Source organism: Cherax quadricarinatus, chromosome 36 (assembly GCF_038502225.1).
Source record: "Cherax quadricarinatus isolate ZL_2023a chromosome 36, ASM3850222v1, whole genome shotgun sequence".
NCBI classification, from domain to species: domain Eukaryota; kingdom Metazoa; phylum Arthropoda; class Malacostraca; order Decapoda; family Parastacidae; genus Cherax; species Cherax quadricarinatus.
In genome coordinates this window covers 8,178,811-8,199,236 of record NC_091327.1, presented here as the reverse complement: position 1 = coordinate 8,199,236, position 20,426 = coordinate 8,178,811, and the positions used below count along the sequence as shown (strand labels likewise).

Genomic DNA, 20,426 nt, shown 5'->3' with positions numbered 1-20,426 from the left:
TTGATATCAGCACTCGAACAGCCATCTGAATCAAAATAAGTTCATATCCCGAGGTACCACTGTCATTATGTGACAAGTGGTGGTGGCCATTCCCTATTTCAAGCGGCCACCTTGTTGTGGGTCAGTGGGGGAGACCTCCCACCATCCCCCGACAATTGAGACACCGCTATCCCAGCTTAAGTGTTCAGTTCCACTTCTTTCTTACAAGCTAGCTGTGTTTGTGAATTGTGTTTTGATCTTCTAATTATCATATCTTATATCAGTAGGCATACTAGTGTTGCATACTAGTGTTGAATGACTTACTGATTTGACTGAATCACTAACTTGACTTACTGACTTTAGATTTAGATTCTTTGTTTCTCTGTAAAGATTACAATGTGGAGTTTACATATAAAGTATTAATTACAATGAGTGGTTTACATATTGTAACATGTTATAAAATATTAATTACAAAGAAAGCTACTAGTATGCCTAGGTATGCCTAGGCATACTGACTTAACTGAATGACTTACTGACTTGCTAACTGACTTGATTGACTGACTTACTGATTTTGCAAACATGTTAATGTAGAAAGTGTTACCAGACTGTGTGTTAGCCAATGGTCTACTATAGTCTAAGTTCATGGATGTTGATATAGTGTTTTCTTATTATGCCCACAGTGCCCCCACCCTTCAGTGGTTTATTTTGAATTTCCCCATATCTCTCACTGCTCACTGCAGCACATTGTTATGTAGTGTGTAGATTTGGGACTAGGCTCTCAATTATTTCCAACATACAGTAAACAGTCATTTAGCACGAGTTTATTTGACACGATTTGGGTGTTGCACGATAGAAGAATTGTGGCACAATTTTATTTAACACGTTGAATAATTAATTTAACATGGTTCAGATTGTGGGAAGGAAAAAAAAATTCCCTTATGCTCATGCGCCGCCTTGTTGTGGAGCAGCCAGGGAGCCCTCCTGCCATCCCCTACCACTCCCCGACAGCACCCCCCCATCCCAGCGTTCGTAATTCATATGTGTCAAGTCCAGTCTTTTTCTGCTACAAGGCAGCTGTGTTTGTGAATTGTGTTATGATATTTTAATTACTATATCTTGTATCTGCCAAGCAATTATGACACCCAGTAGCCATACCAGTGTTGCTAAAAATGGCACTAAGGGGTATAAGCACGTAAATCTTAAAATTAACAAAGCAACAAAGATATTAGACAAGAGATAACCTGTAGCTGTAATGAAGTGTTACTTTGTACACAGAAAAAAGGTAAACATGAGTTTGTGTGACTAACTTACTGAGTGACTTGACTGACTGAGTGACTTGTCTGACTTACTGAGTGACTTTACTGACTTACTGAGGGATTTGACTGACTTACTGAGTGGCTTGACTGACTTACTGAGTGACTTGACTGACTTACTGAATGACTTGACTGACTTACTGAATGACATGACTGACTTACTGAGTGACTTCAATGACTTACTGAATGACTTGACTGACTTATTGAATGACTTACTGAATGACTTGACTGACTTACTGAATGACTTGACTAACTTACTGAATGACTTGACTGACTTACTGAGTGACTTGACTGACTTACTGAGTGACTTAAAGTTAGACACTCCATTGGCTTCAGTACCAGAACCTCTACCATCCACCTCAGACCAGTAGGGCCATAGCACAAGTTTCCACTCTCTTCACTATCATCCACGAACACCACCACCCACAATTTAAGGTAAGAAATACTATTATTTCTGTTACATTTGTAGTCTTAAGCAGTAAAAACAACATAATACATCACAACAATGAACTAAAACTATATATTCACTTTTATTTTTGTAAGACATGGAGGCCTAAAAAAAACTTGTTTAGCTTATTGGGCTCTCAGGAACATAACCCTATTTTTCCCATAAGTTCTTCTCCTTCTCTCAAGCGAGTACATATTTAGGAATTTGAGGTGCTCCCAGTAATTTAAATGTTTAGTGATTGACGTAGGCTGCAAATTATCTCTGTATCTGTTCCATCTCTGATATTCCTCCTGCCCTGACTGGAGCTGTCATCATTGAACTAAGTGAGAGAGTAAAAGTGATCTGAAAAGTTTCACTAATGGTACAATTGGTTAGGGTTAAGGGCATCCCAGTAATTAAAGCAGATCTAGAAAAAAACATAAAGCAGACCAAGAGGGGTAGGGGGCCCTTTCCAATCCTCAGGAAAAACTGTCAAAAAGTGAGTAATTCTGAAAATTTCAGCCTGATTTCAAGCTATTTTCAACATTAAAACAAACCAAAATCATCTTTATTTCAGTAGTAGGTCTCACATTCTATCAACTGATACCAAGAAACAGCCAATAAAACCATAAAAACCATCCTAGAAAATACCTCGAAGTCATTATTTTAAACCAAACATAAGCTCATGTAGGAAGTTTTATCTTCCTCAGTACACATTAAGCAATTCCAGTGTTTTAGCACTGTGGGGAAGGACCCTAGGGAGAGTGATAAGATATAAACAAACCAGCCTTCCATGCGAGTCAGTGTATCTGGACACATGCAGTCCGATTTTAGCTCAGTGCACATGGCTCAGTTTTTCCTTCTTTTCATCGCCCCATCTTATCTCTGGATCTTTAATATACTTCCATACAAAGTGTGGGTGATGTTGGTGAAGCAAGGAAGAAAATTTAGTGAGAAACTTAACCTATTACTTAGAAACTGAAAGGTGGTGCATGTATCACGGAGACATCATAAGTGTTTAGTGTTAGAGAATCAATGATTAGGTCAAATGAAGGTAAGTAACAAATACTAATGTACATTATTAATGAAACCTTTTTTTAGCTAATGTGTTTTCTTTTAACTTCCTGAACTTCACTAGAGTTGAGGTGTTCCACAGAGCATCATCACCAACAGTGTTAGGAAAGAAAAACTTTTAAGATATTAAATTAATTTGTTTTAGCTCTCTCAAAGGTCGGAAGAATACAACCCTAATTTTTCTCATACCCTTTTCAGTTTATAACTCCCAGAAATCATTAGAAGTGAAGTTGTCAGAAAGACAACCAACACAACTTATGATCAAATACTGTAAGCTGTATAAAAGTATAATTGTATATAGACAGGGCTTAACACTTTGACTGTCGCAAGCCCCTTTCCGAAACTGTCATTCTATGTAGCAAAATTTTGGAAAAAAACAAATATTTTTCCTTGTGAAATGATAGAGAATCTTTTCCTGATGGCAATGATACCAAAAGTATGAAATTTGGTTGAAAACTCATGGAATTACGCTCCCATAAAGTTAGCGGTCTCAGCGACATATACGCATCGGCAATTTCACCGACTTTGAGCTCTATTTTTGGCCAATTCTGTTGTTCCAGTTGACCAAACTCATAGCTATTTCTTTAGAACTCCATTTTTTCTATCAACTGAGTACAAGAAACCCCCATTTACCAATCTGAACTACCCAATAAAGTGGTCAGAAATTGGCAATTTGGCCAATTTCATGCAAATTAAAAAAGATGCCAATTTCAAAATAGAGTCCAGAATAAACAATGTAGACATTCTTGGCACTAAAATAACATATCCTCTGTTCATCAGTCACGTCTCTAGGCCCCTCTTATATTACTATTGCTTTCTCTTTTGATTTTTTATTCATACAAAAAATAGAAGATTTACTGTTATGCAGACTACTGCATTATTGTAAAAATGGTATAAATAATATCAGTGTACTAGTGAAAGAATATTAGACTCCCCAATTGACATGTATTGAAAGCGTGGTGTGATTTGCTTACTCTTCAACATTGGTAAAAATTGAACATTTCTGCTGCTTTGAGCTTAATTTCAAGGTCGTTTTCACTGTGAAACTAATCAAGATCACCTCTGTCTCTGTAATATGTTTTCAATTTTATCACTTGAGACCATGAAAATGAGAATACAACGATAAATACTATATGAAAATACACCTCAAAATCGGCGTTTTAATAAAAAAAAATGGTATTTTTTTTTTCTCATTATACACTGCGTCCTGCAGGATTTTATTATATGGAGCACACTGACCACAGAGACCCATTCTCTCCCATGTGGGCCTACCAGCTTTCTCCTGCTTGATTTGAAGCCACTAGAATTATTGAGTATATATACGTCCGAAACACTGGCTCGTAAGACATATATATACAATGAAAACAGTGAAAGGGTTAATACACAAAGATATTATTATACACTATGCAACAGTCCTCATCAAACTAATAAGAAGGGCCAAGCAATTGTACTATTCCAATAGATTCATTGAAACAAAAGAAGATATAAAAAAGACCTGGAAGACTCTCTCAGATTCTGGGCACCTACAAACTGAAAAAAATAAGGATATTGTCATAACTAAACCGAATGAAACACAACTACAGCCTACTGCTACAGTTAACAAGATAAATGACTTTTTCTCAACCACAGGATTAAATCTTGCTAGTAAATTCCCAGGTAACAGTGCCTGAGCAAGTGATGACTTAGATGGGAATTTCCCAACCTCCTATCTTGCACCAACCAAGCCCACTAAAATCACCACAATTATTAAGTCACTTTAAAATAAATCAGGAAATCTTACTCAAGTCCCACCATTATTGTACAAGTGAGCAGCTCATGTCCTTTTGCCTGCTATTTCATTACTCTTTAACAAATCACTAGAAACTAGCACTTTCTTGACACTACTCAAGACAACTAGGGTTACACCAATACACAAAGGTGGTGACCCCACAGATGTAAAAAACTATAGGCCAATATCAAACTTACTGTTGCTATCCAGAATCTTCAAGAAACTCATGCACAAGAGATTATATTCCTTTATAACAGCACAAAGCATCCTCAACCCCTGCCAATCTGGCTTCAGGAAAATCAAAAGCACAAGTGATGCAATTGTAAAAATACTAGACCTGCTTTACACAGCACTGGAAAAAAATGAATATCCATTAGGACTCTTTATCAACCTAAGGAAAGCTTTTGATATGGTAAACTATGACATCCTACCCCACAAACTTGATCATTATGGTATAAGAGGCCACGCACTTATGTATTTCAAATCCTACCTTACTAACAGGCATCAATACATCTCTATTAAGGACACAACCTCACCAACAAGACCCCTGGATACTGGAGTGACACAGAGAAGTGTCCTTGGTCTCCTACTGTCCCTCTTATACATCAATGATCTTCCTAATGTATTACAACACCTGAAACCTATTCTCTTTGCTGATGACACAACTTATGTCATTACCCACCCTAATCTTGCCTCACTCAACACCATTGTTAACGAAGAGCTAGTAAAAATATCGACCTGGATGACTGCTAATAAACTTACACTTAAAACTGACAAAACCTTCTATATTATGTTTGGGAACAGAGCAGGTGCTGCCCAGGTGAACATTATGACTGACAACACTCTTATTGCTAAACATAATGAGGGCAAATTCCCAGGCCTGCACCTTAACAGCAACCTGAAATTCAACACCCATATACAACACATGGAAATAAATGGTATAAAATACCAACACAATGGAAATATGAACACATACGCAATATAATGTGATCCTTTATTGACAACATTTTACCCACGCAGTGGGCTTTATCAAGTCACAAACAGATCTGTTTGTGACTTGATAACAAAAAAGATATCCAAAATGTTTGGCATCTTCTCCAAGATATGTTACTACATACCACAATCAGCCCTACTCACACTATACTGTTCACTCAATTATCCCTACCTCACCTATGCTATTAGTGCCTGGGGATCAAGAGCAGCAACCCACCTAAAGCAATAATAACCCAACAAAAAGCTGCAGTAAGAATTATCATGCAATCCAATGCTAGGCAACACCCCTTTTCCCTTACTCTTCAAAGGCCTAAACTTACTGTACAAAACATTCACACCTACTACTGTTCAACCTTCATTTGCAGAACCATAAATTCTAATATTAACCCTGAACTAAAACACTTCCTTGATAGTTGCGATAGGACCCATAGACACAATACCAGACACAAAAATCTCTATGACATTCCCCGTGTCCGGCTAAATCTCTACAAAAATTCAATGTACATAAAAGGGCCTATAATCTGGAACTCCCTGCCTGAAAACTCTAGAACTGCAGACTCAACCACCATTTTCAAAACTACAGTTAAAAAACATTCTATCTCCCTAATACACCCCATCATCTGCTAACTATATGAAAACCACCTATTCTCTTTTTTGTATCATGCACATATCCAAAACAAAATAGATTTACTCTCGATATCTGTTATTTCCTCTAATTTACATTTACACTAGCCCAAATGACTGTAATCACAAAATTTCTAATACGGCTATTGCCTAATAAATCTTAAGTTAGCCCTAAGTTTTCCTAAGATGCTCTCCCAATATAGCTTTAATAGAAACAGTGTATCATGCCATGTCTTAACCATTCCCATTACTAAATTTACTAACTGTAATATTGTTATAAGTTTTGTACTATCTCATTATTATAAATCTGATTAATCACTTCGATTACCTAGTATGCAATAAGGAATGTTAAAATGTACTGCTCCATAACCTGTGTCAATAAACAGTAAAAATTAGGATTACTCTGCCTGAAATGCCTAGGCATGCTAGAGGCATTCTTTGTAATTAATATTTTATAATATGTAAACCACATATTGTAAGCTTTGGATGGAAATAAACATTTTCATTTTCAATAGGCAACTACGTATTTGTAGTCCCATGCAACCACAAACTGTCAAGTGTTGCAGATAGGGGCACAACTAATGTAGAGTTAAGAAACAAATAATTGTAAAAATATGGAGTCCCTCCATAACTGGGGCCCTAAGTGGCTCCTTAAATTTACTTATTGGTAAATCAGCCACTGACAATAACACTTACCACTCTAGTTGCCTTAATTAACCCTTTAACTGTGAAACCACTGATGTATGTCTCATTGCTAGCGCTCATGACGTTGATCAACGCACTACTTTCCTGCCGTAATATTTGGTACTAGAGGCCTGATAGGCCTAGACAGTATAGAATGGGTCCTAACACTCAGTGTGTGCAGTATTAAAAACAATCTGGGACCACTTTGTACCTTGAGGGAGCAACAGTTCAATTGAGCACCAGCTAGAGCAAACAGCATGGCAAACAACAGGGATTAATTAATGCCACTTCGTATTAACACTCTCCTTTTATGAAGAAAGTGATGTTGACGCTAAGTTTAGTGGCTGTGAGATGGATGTGGCCACAAGTTGTTGAAGAAATATTAAATACTTAGATAATAACCCATGTGCAACATTTGTGCCACATCCTTTCAATTCATTCATATTCATATACACCTACCATCCGACTTACGACCGAGTTCGGTTCCGAGAAACCGGTCGTAAGTCGAAATGGTCATAAGTCGAATTTTACTACTGAATATCAACAAAACATTTTTGTACTGTAATGACTTTATTTTATTGTTTTATTTGGTATTTCATGTTTTATTTTACTTTTTATGCTGTTAGTACTGTATTTTATACTGTAAGGTTTAGGATAAACACTGTGTGCAACACAAATAGTTGCTTATTTCCCAGAAATTTGGCATAAAAAACACGGTCCTAAGTCGAGTGGTCGTAAGTCGAGTGGTCGTAAGTCGAGCAGGTCGTAAGTCGGATGGTAGGTGTAGTTTATTTGGACATGATACATAGTTGTACAAAGAAATTATAGTAGTTGGGTGTACATGCCAAAAGACCCTTGTATGCAAAGCATTACAGGCAGGCTTAAAATTAACTTAAAATTAACAAGCAATGAAAGGTTCAGTGGTAAAAATTACCCTAAACAATTTACAATATGAAGTACAATTGAAAATTTGAAACAATGAAATTTGAACATTTCGATATTGAAGCATTATAGTTGTACAAATTTGTCACATTACAATGTATAACAAACAAGATGATCAATTTACTATATGTTGTCTTGAAGTTTTAAGATGTAAGTAATTGGGAGAATTATTGGTAATGTTAAATATTGAGTGTTGATCATTTAGTCCTGGGCGAGTAAGTGGTTTTTTAGAAGCCTTAAATTGATTTTCAGGTCTGGTTACTTTAGTATGTTCTGGTAATGAATTCCAGATTTTGGGGCCCTTTATGTGCATAGAGTTTTACACAGTGTGATATGGACATGGGGTACATCAAAAAGAGATCTGTGTCTTGTGTTATGGTCGTGTGTCCTGTTAAGGTTGGTGAGGAGAAGTTTGAGTGGAGGGTTAATGTTTGCATGTATTGTTCTATGTATGTAGTAGGCACATGAATAAGTGTGGATGTTCTTTATGGTGAGGAAATTTAGACTTCTGAATAGAGGTGGAGTATGCTGTCGCGAGTGGGAATTTGTTATCATGCTAATGAAACTGGTAGTGTCATCCTGCCAAAATGCCCCATCACCTACGCCATAAGTAGAGAGAGAAACAATTCTGCAACATGTGTAATACATGTTCAGCTGGCCGGCTGGCTAGCTCTGTCTATCTCTCTCTCTGTCTCAGAGAGAGCCAGTTACGAACGAGAATCAAGGACTAAGTAAGTTTATTTAGGCACAGGTACACATAAGTACAGTTATCACACATAGTGTAAATTACCGAGGATAACTCAAGTATGCCAGACAAAGTGCTATATTGTGCTCGTTGATATGAGGCATAAGCATGATTGTGGCAAGTAATACGCATTTCCAATTGTTTAGACAACGATTCTACAACATGCATAATACTTGTTGGTTCAAGAGCAACTCTCTCTAAGAGAAAGAGAGAGAGAGAGAGGCAGTCAGAGAGAGACAGAGACAGAGATAAACATAGACATGTTTATGTATGTGAAACAGTGAGAACAAATAAAAAACATATGCCAAGGTTCACTGGGAGCAGGGCACGATCAGCAACATTGAGTGACTTCACCATCAGCAGTGTAGAGTGACACTCTTGTCTGACACTGTGCTTAGGAGTTTCACACTCCAGCACTTTTAAAAACGTAAAGTAAAAGGACACAAGTGCAACTAATGTGACATTTATTGTGGCAACGTTTCGCTCTCCAGGAGCTTTATCAAGCCATTAAGTAATGGCTTGATAAAGCTCCTGGAGAGCGAAACGTTGCCACAATAAATGTCACATTAGTTGCACTTGTGTCCTTTTACTTTACATATTGTCGGTAATTCTACCAACTTTATTACACTTTTAAAAACATTGCTAGGACCTATAAATAATTTGTATATATTTCTAGACAACAGACAGGTGAATATATTCACCTGTCTGTTGAATATATTCACAGGTGAATATATTCACCTGTCTATGTGTTTGTGACTGATTATTTTTTTCTGTACCTAATATTAGATGGCTATAAAATCACAAGATCTTCTGCTATAAAATCACAAGATCTTCTATAAACTGTAATTATCAGAACATAAAAATTATGTAAATTAAAGGTATATCGGCAACATTTCTGCAAGCGGCAGGACTCCGTACTGCCATCAGGTGAGCATCCAGTGCCAATTTTGTGCATTATATCTCATAAGTACTGGCCCTAAACATTTTTTTTGTCTTATTACACAGAAAATTACCCTATTTAATGTTTTCTGTCAAAATATTCAGTGTTATCAGTAAAACAGATCAAGTTTGAGAGTTAACAGGTTAAAACAGTATTGTATGTTATAGTGTACATACATATACACCAACTTACTTTTCACCTAGTAAAGTTGCTCCTCGTATCTGTATACTGCAGAACCTCAAGTACGGTGTTAACTGACTTATCTGCAATATTGAAACAATACACATTAGTACACTGACTCTGCAGTAAACAATATTCATACACCATTAAACATTAAACTTAAGAATACTCATAGTTAGAGATCACCTACTGATTCTGTTGGTAAGGACTGAGGTGAAATTGGCTGCTCTGTAAAAACCTTGTTTTCATTAACCCTTTCACTCTTCAGACCCACAAAATTAAAATGGCTCTCAATGTCCAAATTAAAAAATTGTCTTTTGGGTTACAAAAAGTTCATTTTCCTGGCAATAATAAAACAAAAACTGTACTCCACCTGTGAGGTGGAGTACATCAGCCTGTGAATTTCATTAGCTAGGATCCTGTTTAAGTTTTTTTTGAGACTGGGTGTATTCTCTGATAGTGAGTGCTCCCTTATTTTCTATTGATGCAGTGTAGCATCCAATGGTGCTGATAAGTATCTTGTCTGGTGTTGTACAGCAGAAAAGAATAAACAACAAATTCCAACACTGGAGAAAAACACAGGTGCGGTGGATATCTGAGCAATGAAGTTCTGATTATTATACTTGTTATGTGGCTCCCTAAATTCCCACAAAAGAGAAAACACTAAGGAATCAATTCATTCATTAAACAAGATTTTGGTTGTCCTAGCACTTATTCTTTACTTCTATGCAACACCTCATATATATTTTTAATCTTTATTTCTACAAGTACATGTACAAGGTATACAGGCCTAGCTGACATCAATGACATACTACTGTATAGAAAGCCCCTTGTTAGGTCAATTTTGTCCCAGGATGCAAACCACACCAGTCAATTAACGCCCAGGTACCTATTTTACTGGTAAGTGAACATGGGCAACAGGTGTCTTAAGGGAGCACTCCTAATGTTTTCACCCGGGGACTGAACCACGGACCTCAGTGTGTGAGCTGAGTGCACTAGCAATCAAGCTACAGGACACCTATATTGAGCTACAGGACACCTACATTGAGCTACAGGACATGTACATTGAGTTACAGGACATGTACAATGAGCTACAGGACACCTACATTGAGCTACAGGACATCCACAATGAGCTATGGGACACCCACAACAAGCTATGGGACACCCACAAATATCAATACATGACTCACCTGCTGACACAAGACATCAGCAATCATAGTAATAACACCTCCGCTACTATTCATACGACGAACTTTGAGTGCTCTGTAATATACAAAATATTCAGGCTGATTAAGACACAGACAGACCTAACGTGATATATTATGTATTGTAATAAGTGATACCAAGAAGTTGAATTTTTTTTTTTATTATTAATACATTGGCCGTTTCCCACCAAGGCAGGGTGGCCCAAAAGAAAAAAACTTCCATCATCATTCACTCCATCACTGTCTTGCCAGAGGAATGCTTACACTACAGTTATAAAACTGCAACATTAACACCCCTCCTTCAGAATGCCAGCACTGCACTTCCCATCTCCAGGAATCAAGTCTGGCCTGCTGATTTCTCTGAATCCCTTCATAAATGTTAGCTTGCTTTCACTCCAACAGCATGACAAGTCCTAAAAACCATTTGTCTCCATTTGCTCCTATCTAACAAGCTTATGCCCCCTCCTTCCAACCTTCCCTAGGCCGACCCCTACCCCACCTTCCCTCCACTACAGATTTATACACTCTTGAAGTCATTCTATTTCATTCCATCCTCTCTATATGTACAAACTATCTCAATAACCCCTCCTCAGCCCTCTGAATAATAGTTTTGGTAATCCCGCACCTCCTCCTAATCTCCAAACTACAGATTCTCTGCATTATATTCACATCACACATTGCCCTCAGACATGACATCTCCACTTCTTCCAGCCTTCTCCTTGTTGCAAGATTCACCAACCATGCCTCACACCCATACAAGAGCATTGGCATAACTATACTCCCATACATTCCACTCTTTGCTTTCATGAATAAAGTTCTCTGTTTCCACAGACTATTCAGTGCACTACTCACCTTTTTCCCCTCGTCAATTCTATGATTCACCTCATCTTTTATAGACCCATCTGCTGACACGTCCATTCCCAAATATCTGAATACAGTCACCTCCTTCCATACTCTCTCCCTCCAATCTGATATGCAATCTTCTGTTATCCAATCTTTTGTCCTCATCACCTTACTGTTTCCCATATTCACTTTTAATTTCCTTCTTTTACATATCCTACCAAACTCATCAACCAACTTTTGCAACTTCTCTTCAGAATCTCCCAAAAGCACAGTGTCATCAGCAAAGAGCAACTGTGACAACTCCCACTTTGGGTTAGATTCTTTGTCTTCAACTCCACACTTCTTGTCAACACCCAAGCATTCACTTCTCTTACAACTCCATCTATAAATATATTGAACAACCATGACGACATCATACATCCCTGTCTTAGGCCTACTTTTACTACTAAAAGTAGTTGAAAATTATATGTGAATATACAGAGAAAGCCTGCTTAACTGAAACATTAATTTCAGTGACTATAATTTTAACTATGGCTGGAATACTGCTGTACACTAACTGCCCCCTTCCAGGCAGGCGAAATTCCTTATCTGGAGAGTGTACAAAGAACTTTTGTGGCACACATAAGTATGATAAAGCACCTAAATTACTGGGAACAGTTGAAGTCCCTGAAATGCAGGCAAGAGAGATACATGACAATATACACCTGGAAAATCCTAAAGGGATTAGTAACAATCTTGCACATGAAAATCACTCCCTATGAAAGCAAAAGACTAAGCAGGAGATGCAACATTCCCCAGTGAAAAGCAGGGGTGCCACGAATACACTGAGAGACAACACAGTAAGTGTTAGGGGCCCAAGACTGTTCAACTGCCTTCCAGCATACATAAGGAGGATTACCAATAGACCCCTGGCTGTCTTCAAGAAGGCAATGGACAATCATCTAAAGTCAGTACCTGACCAGCCAGGCTGTGGTTCGTCCGTTAATATGTGTGCAGCCAGCAGTAACAGCCTGGTTGATCAGACCCTGATCCACCATGAGGCTTGGTCTCAGACCAGGCTGTGGGGGTGTTGACCCCCAAAACCCTCTCCAGGTATGGCTGATCCTGGTGTAGTTCAGTACAGTGAAACTTTACATGAAATGATTGTATGCAGCATTCAGTTGAGGTGCTGCTGAATATAAAGCTGAGCCAAACATCCTAACCATGATAAAAAATTCCTTAAGAGAGACAGGTTCCTCACAAGAGATTAGCAAAAAAGCTAGAGGATCAGGGATGCATAACAGGAAAGGCACTGCAATGGATCACAAGACAGGGAGGCAATGAGTCATGGTATGTGATGAGGTGTCAGAGTGGGCGCCGTGACGAATGGGGTTCCAAACGGGTCAGTCTTAGGACCAGTGTTGTTTCTGGTATATGTGAATGACATGATGGAATGGACAGACTCAGAAGTATCCCTGTTTGCAGATGATGTGAAGTTAATGAGGAGAATTAAATTGGATGAGGATCAGGCAGAATTACTATTATGAACATAGGTAATGTATGGCCTATGACCTGGTCATAATGGGGTTTGGAGCAAAACAAACTCAGCAGATAGACTAAAATGTATATTTTACCTTAACCCACTATATACAAACATGTACACCATGTACAGATGGAATAATAATAAATGTACACAATGGTGACAGATGGCAAAGCAAAAGCAAGAGTGCACCATACTCAACCAGCAGGTATGCAAGTCTGCCAAATGCTGACTGCAAGTGAACCACATTGCCTCAACTTTGGCGGGTTTGCCTGTGATTGGTCAGTGAACCGGGGTACTGATTTAACTACGGGTATCCTAGTGATTGTTAAAACCTTAGCACCCGGTTCGCTAGTTGGGAGGCAGCCTATATGGGAATGCGACACATGCCACACCCCCACCCCATAAGGGCTCTAATAGCCAGGATTAGGCCTCCACCTCCACGGGTAGCATGCTGCCATGGCACTGAACAATAATGGAACCACCTTTCCTTTCAACCATCCAACTCATTAGACAGGGCTCAACTTTTCTTGAGACTCAAAGTCAAACTCTACCCTAGAGAGAGACAGCAGACAGTAGGGCTAACATTGGTTCAAGATACATGCAGGTGGCGGCAGAATGTCCCCTCACTAAAAAACAAACCCCACCAACAACATTAAAACACATTTTATAAAGGGGTGAAAAAAAAGAACTAAGCTACTCATATGGTCCTCAACACATCCTAACCTAAATTAAACATGGGAAAGGGAATCAGCCAGCTTATTTTCCTTGCCAGCAATATGAATGAGTTTAATATTATGAGGGTGCATCCTGAGACTCGATCTTATCAAACATGTGTTGTGGTTTTTCAAGGTGTTGAGACAGATCAGTGGAATGTGACTGCTGTAGACTGGGACCACTTGGGACAACTGTCCCATGTAAAACTCGAAATGTTCCAATGCAAGTATCAGAGCGAGGGCTTCTTTCTCAATGGTGGCATAAACCCTTTGGTGAGGTTGATACTTGGAAGAGAAGTAAGCCACAGGCTGCAAGCACTCTTTCCCACAGTTTTGTAAGAGTACTGCCCCTACCCCTGACTCGCATGATTCAACCTGTAATTCAAAAGGTTTTGAAAAACTGGGAGACAGGAGGATAGGTGCAGTACAAAGTAGCCATTTGGCTTTATTAAATGCTTGACACTGAGGTCCACTGAAATTTTTGTTTCTAACTGGTAAGTGAGGTTAGGGGGGCTACAACATCTTCGAAGCTCTTCCAGAATTATCTGTAAAAACCTACCATCCCTAATAAATGCTGGAGGGATTTTCTATTATGAGGTACTAGGTAATTCTTAAGGGCAAAATTTTTAGCAAATTTAGAGGCTATTTTACCACTACCTACTTCATGGCCCAAAAAAAGTAACAGCAGACTGGCCAAAGAATGACTAACACAAATTAACAGTGAACTGGAAACTCATAAACTTCTCAAAGACAGCTTTATATTGGGAAACATGTTGGCCCCACATGTTGGAAACTACCACTATATTGATAAATTAGACACATGTGCAACTCTTGGATATCTTTATTGAGGAAACGTTTTGCTACACAGTGGCTTCACCAGTCCATACAAAGGTGAAAGGTATGGATGGATGAAGCCACTGTGTGGCAAAACATTTCCTCAATAAAGATACCCAAGTGTTGTACATGTGTCTAATTTATCAACTTGTCGGTTCTCTGAACTTCACCATTCTCCTTTGTATGGACTGATGAAACCACTGTGGGGCAAAATGTTTCCTCAATAAAGATACCCTGGGCTGGGCCGGCTGATACATGCCACTGTACAATATTTGACGATACTCGCTGCAGCAATGCGCCATGCAGGCAGCATCAGTTTGAGTTACCCTGCCCTATCAGCAGCATCATACTTACTGTATTAACTGTACTAACTGGACAGTAAATTTCACCATGGTCCCTAAGAGGAAGTCTGAATTTTGCACTGGAGATTGTGGCAAGAAGGCAAGAAAGGCTCTTACTCTCGAACTCTCTCTATTTGTTTTCACTGTTGTACATAAATCTATCTGTCTGCCTGTATATCTGTCTGTCTTTTGTCTTCCTGTGTGTGTCTGTCTTTTGTCTTCCTGTGTGTGTCTGTCTTTCTGTCTACCTGTGTGTGTGTCTTTCTGTCTACCTGTGTGTCTGTCTACCTGTGCATGTGTCTTTCTGTCTACCTATGTGTCTGTCTGTCTACCTGTGTGTGTCTGTCTGTCTACCTGTGTATCTGTCTACCTGTGTGTATGTCTACCTGTGTGTGTGTCTACCTGTGTGTGTGTCTACCTGTGTGTGTCTTTCTGTCTGCTTGTCTCTGTCTCAGAGCTGCTCATGAACCAACAGGTATTACACATGAAGCAGTATGATGCTAATATCACTATACAGCTTATTTATCTATCACAATTCATCTGTTATGACATAATAAACAATACAAATAACATAAAAGCCTGATATACACTCTAGAATGAATAAAATATGAACTTAACCACTTTAAACTCCATATCCTGCACCTATGCTGGTGTGCAGCTACACATTAAAATTAAGAGTTTGTTATTGGTCTTGAAGATGCCATATTAATAATAATAACACAATAATAATCACTCTGAGGCACATTGTGTATAAAACGTTAATATAGACATTTTGCTTAATCTATGATTTTTTTTTTCAAAATTATATAATAAACACGCTATGTAACATATAAATTAATATAAATATGAGATGTTTTTCCAGTCGGCTTGGCAGTGAACAAAAGCCATTTGTGTCCGGGCTGGTAACAACAACAACAACAACTATTTTGTTTACAAAACTCACGAACCTTCTACACTCTCATTCTCTCTCTCATTTATTCATTTAATCTTGTTTGCTCACCTCTCACTCTACATTAAGACTACAGATATTTTAAGGTAAGTAATGAGTAAGCACTATATTATATTATAGTTTAATATTATTATTACTGTTAATATTAGTACATATGTATTATTGTAATAATAATACATAATAATAATTATTAATAGTGTTATTAATTTAGGGCACTGGAGCACAGATCCACTGTATAGCACTTTGTCTGGATTATTTGGGTTATCCAAGGTAATTTATACTATGTATGATAACTTTACTTACGTGTATCTGTGAGAGAGAGAGAGAGAGAGAGAGAGAGAGAGAGAGAGAGAGAGAGAGAGAGAGATACAGAGAGAGAGAGAGATACAGAGAGAGAGAGAGAGAGAGAGAGAGAGAGAGAGAGAGAGAGAGAGAGAGAGAGAGAGAGAGAGAGAGAGAGAGAAAGAGAAAGAGAGAGAAAGAGAGAGATACAGAGAGAGAGAGATACAGAGAGAGAGAGAGAGAGAGAGGGAGAGAGATGCAGAGAGATATACAGAGAGAGATATACAGAGAGAGGGATACAGAGAGATAGAGAGAGAGAGAGAGAGAGAGAGAGAGAGAGAGAGAGAGAGAGAGAGAGAGAGAGAGAGAGAGAGAGAGAGAGAGAGAGAGAGAGAGAGAGAGAGAGAGAGATACAGAGAGAGAGAGAGAGAGAGAGAGAGAGAGAGAGATACAGAGAGAGAGAGAGAGAGAGAGAGAGAGAGAGATATACAGAGAGAGAGAGAGAGATACAAAGAGAGAGAGAGAGAGAGATACAGAGAGAGAGAGAGAGAGAGAGAGGGTGAAGACGTGTCACCGTGTGCTCCACAAACTTTCTTAATATTACTTAACTACGAGGGTTGGTGAGGATAAAAACTGTTCAGTGACGAAGAACTACCTACAACACATTAGTACAAGTAAGCCAACTCCTCCACTGAAGTGAATACAAGCAATATCAGTGATATTTAAGTGTGGTATGGTGAAGACATGGTGTGAGTGTGAGTGAGGGGACAGTGGCAGGCCTTAGGAGTGACGTTACTATTGCCTTCAGAGTGAGCATCTAATATTATCTAATATTATATATGTTTGTGCTATGTACTAGCATCTGGTGCTTTATAACAACGTGACTGGTACAATGCAACACAGTGATTTGTGTAACATCTTCCTTTAGTGGAAAAGTGGACAGCATAAACAGTGTTTATTAAGTGATAGTGAGAAGGCAACACTTCCAGCTGGCCGGCCACTGCTGCCCTCACTACCCACCCAGCCATAAACACTCCCACCCACAAAACCACCACCCCACCCACGACACCACCACCCCCCCCCACCACCATCAACCCTCTCTCTCCTGTGAACTTCAAACCTACAAGCCTCCTCTGGGATGACTTCACACATAAAATAGCAAGAATATCTACGCTATCTGGCTATTGTCCCAGTAGTTACTGCAGTGTTTGTGGGTATACCACAAGGGACAAAATTCTTCTTAGATGTAAGGAGCCTACTTGTTCCAACTACTGCCACACAGATTGCATTCCAGAAGAAGAATTTTGTTGCAGCCAGGTTGAAAATCTCAGAAAATTTAAGGATATCCATAATCCTGTGGTATATGTGGATACAAGCCTGGAGCTACAGGAGGAAGGTTCAGAAGTCCTACCTCAGGGACTCCTGTCCAAAGATCAAGACTGCCCTCTTGGGCTGTGTTGTTGTAAAGTTGCAGCTAAGATAATCCATCACAGGGAAGCACTTCATGAGCTCCTCAAATCATTAGATAACCTACAAGCTATTGTAGAAGGCCAGTGCAAGCCTGCATCAAGTGATGTAAGCTGCTCAGCTGATGGTGACACTATTGACAAAGACTGGAAGTCCCACACTGAGCTTAACTCAGGGGTAAACAACTGGTGGAATTCTGTCATCGCTAAGGTCCAACAGACTGACAGAGTTCAAAACACTACCTTTGGGAATTCTAACACAATTCCTCTGACCACCACAGAGGGAACAAATCCTCTTCCCAGCAACGAGGGAAGACTTGGATCTGTTAATTCTCCTACACCTGACATCTCTGCTTCAGCCACTGCCAGTCTACTTGACAGTGCACATACCATCTCTGATCCTACACCTGTCAGCACACCTGCCGACACTATTCCAGAATCTGGTAGTAGTGCTTTGTCAGCAAGTTCTGAGCCAGGAGTTTCTCCACCAGAGATCGGTGCAGTTAATAATCAGGGAACCTTCACTGCACCTGATCACCTACTGCGAAATACGAACAGCAGGGACACATCTGTCAGAACTGGTAGAGGACGGGGCAGAGGACGTGGAGGAGGACGTGGAGGAGGAAGACATCTACAGCCGTCTCACCCTCCACTAACACAGTTCCAGCGGCAGAATCTGAGGACAAATCTGCAAAACACAGGAGGTGCAACAAATCCTTGTCCACCCTCCCAGGCACCTAGGCTGTGCTCCCGCTGTCACCGGAAGGGGCACACTGCCAACAACTGCCTGCGAGATACCAGGTGTAATTACTGCTACAAGAAAGGACATAAGGAGGAGCAGTGTCGGAAGAAAAAGGAACTAGACAGACAGGGCCACCTGTTTAGAGACCTGTTCTCAGAACAAACCAGCAGGATCTCCGAATTGGTGAACACTCTCACACGTCACCCACTTAGCTACTCCTATCCCAGCCCAGCAGGTGGGATTGTGCCTTATACAAGACCACAGACCTACATCCCTGCAGCTGCCTCAGTACCCTACCTCTCTGAAGGGCAGGCACCTTACATTCCCTACACACCCACCACCTCAAGCTGACCACTTCATCATGAGGAGCCAGTCTATCAGCATCCTGTCGGCCAACATTAGAGGTTTCATCACTAATGTTGGAGAGCTCACACATAGTTTTGTGAACACTCGACATCCCGACATGATAGCTGTTGTTGAAACATTTTTGGATGACAGGACTCCAGAAAATTTTGCATGAATTGCTGGTTACACCTCATGGATGAGAAGAGACAGGCAAGGGCAAGGAGGAGGTGTTGCTGTGTGCTTCTCTAAAAGTGTTCATGCCCAGCACATTGATGTTGCCACCCCTACACATCTTGAAATGATGTTCTTCAAGCTCTGTATAAACACTAGTACCTTTGTACTAGCATGTGCAATGTACAGACCTCAGTGGCAACATGCAGACCCCATCAACTTCCTAATGGAAAATATTGACTCCCTTCTGCTACAACACAACTGTCAACATATTATAATTGTTGGTGACCTCAACCAGCACCTTATACAGAGGGACTTTAATGACCTTCTTGCAGTGTTTGACATGAGAAACTTTGTTGATTTCCCTACTCATATCTCTGGCTCCTCCCTTGACCCAGTAGTGAGTGATCTGGCAGAAGGCATAGTCACTTGTCAACCCCTCGGCCACGTTGGACTGCCTGACCACAAGGCTGTTTTTACGACACTTAAGATCCCAACAGAATGAGGTGAGGAGTCCACACGCACAACCTGGCTATGGGAAAGAGGTAATTGGCCAGCCCTTTGCTCTGAGCTCACCACCACCGATTGGAATGCTCTTCTCCAAGGGGATGTTGACAACCAAGTGAAAGCCTTCACTGGACACATCCTTAATCTACAACAAGAACACATTCCTCACCGGTAATATGTGACGAAGCCTACAGATCAGCCTTGGTTTGGCTTTCGTTGTAGAGAGGCTGCTACTGCTAAGTACAAAGCATGGCGAAGGTATAAGAGACATCCTACCACCTATAACAGGAACTTGCACATGCAAGCCTGTAGACATATGGGCGACGTTCAAAAGTGGGCCATTGCTAAATGGGAGGAGGACACTAAAAGAAAGCTAGCATCAGGTAGGGTAGGCTACAAAACCTGGTGGTCCCTGGTCAAGGACAGACAAGGTTATCTGCCTGATGAACTTATTCCAGCTCTAAATCGACAGGATGGGACCACCTCTACTAGTAGTCAAGAGAAGGCGGACCTCTTTGTTGAACACTTTGCTACCAAAATGCAAGTTCCTGATCCAGCAAGGGACCCTCCTTGGCTAGCTGCAAGAACTGTGTCAAAACTGTCAGTGGTGACAATAAGGCAGGAGGAGGTGCATTTCCTTCTTAAATCGCTTGACCAAGGAAAGGCTGTGGGCCCAGACAAGTTGAGCCCAAGATTGTTGAGAAGATGTGCAGATCAGCTAGCAGCACCTCTAACTCGCATCTTTCAGCACTGCCTAGTACAGTGTAAATGGCCCTCTCTATGGAAAGAGGCAAATGTAGTCCCTGTTCACAAAAAGAAGAGCAAAGCAGAAATCAG

The 20,426-nt window shown here is 40.0% G+C and overlaps 1 protein-coding gene across 1 annotated transcript in view; it reads right to left on the bottom strand.

Annotated features, from left to right (window-relative positions):
- Nucleotides 1-20,426, bottom strand: part of LOC128691320 (intersectin-1-like) — a 285,912-nt gene that overhangs the window by 178,106 nt on the left and 87,380 nt on the right. Inside the window, exons 4-5 of the mRNA XM_070091639.1 lie at nt 10,860-10,932; nt 9,682-9,752 (exon numbers count right to left, since the gene is read on the bottom strand). Of these exons, the coding sequence (XP_069947740.1) occupies nt 9,682-9,752; nt 10,860-10,932 (144 nt within the window). The remainder of the gene's footprint in view (nt 1-9,681; nt 9,753-10,859; nt 10,933-20,426) is intronic.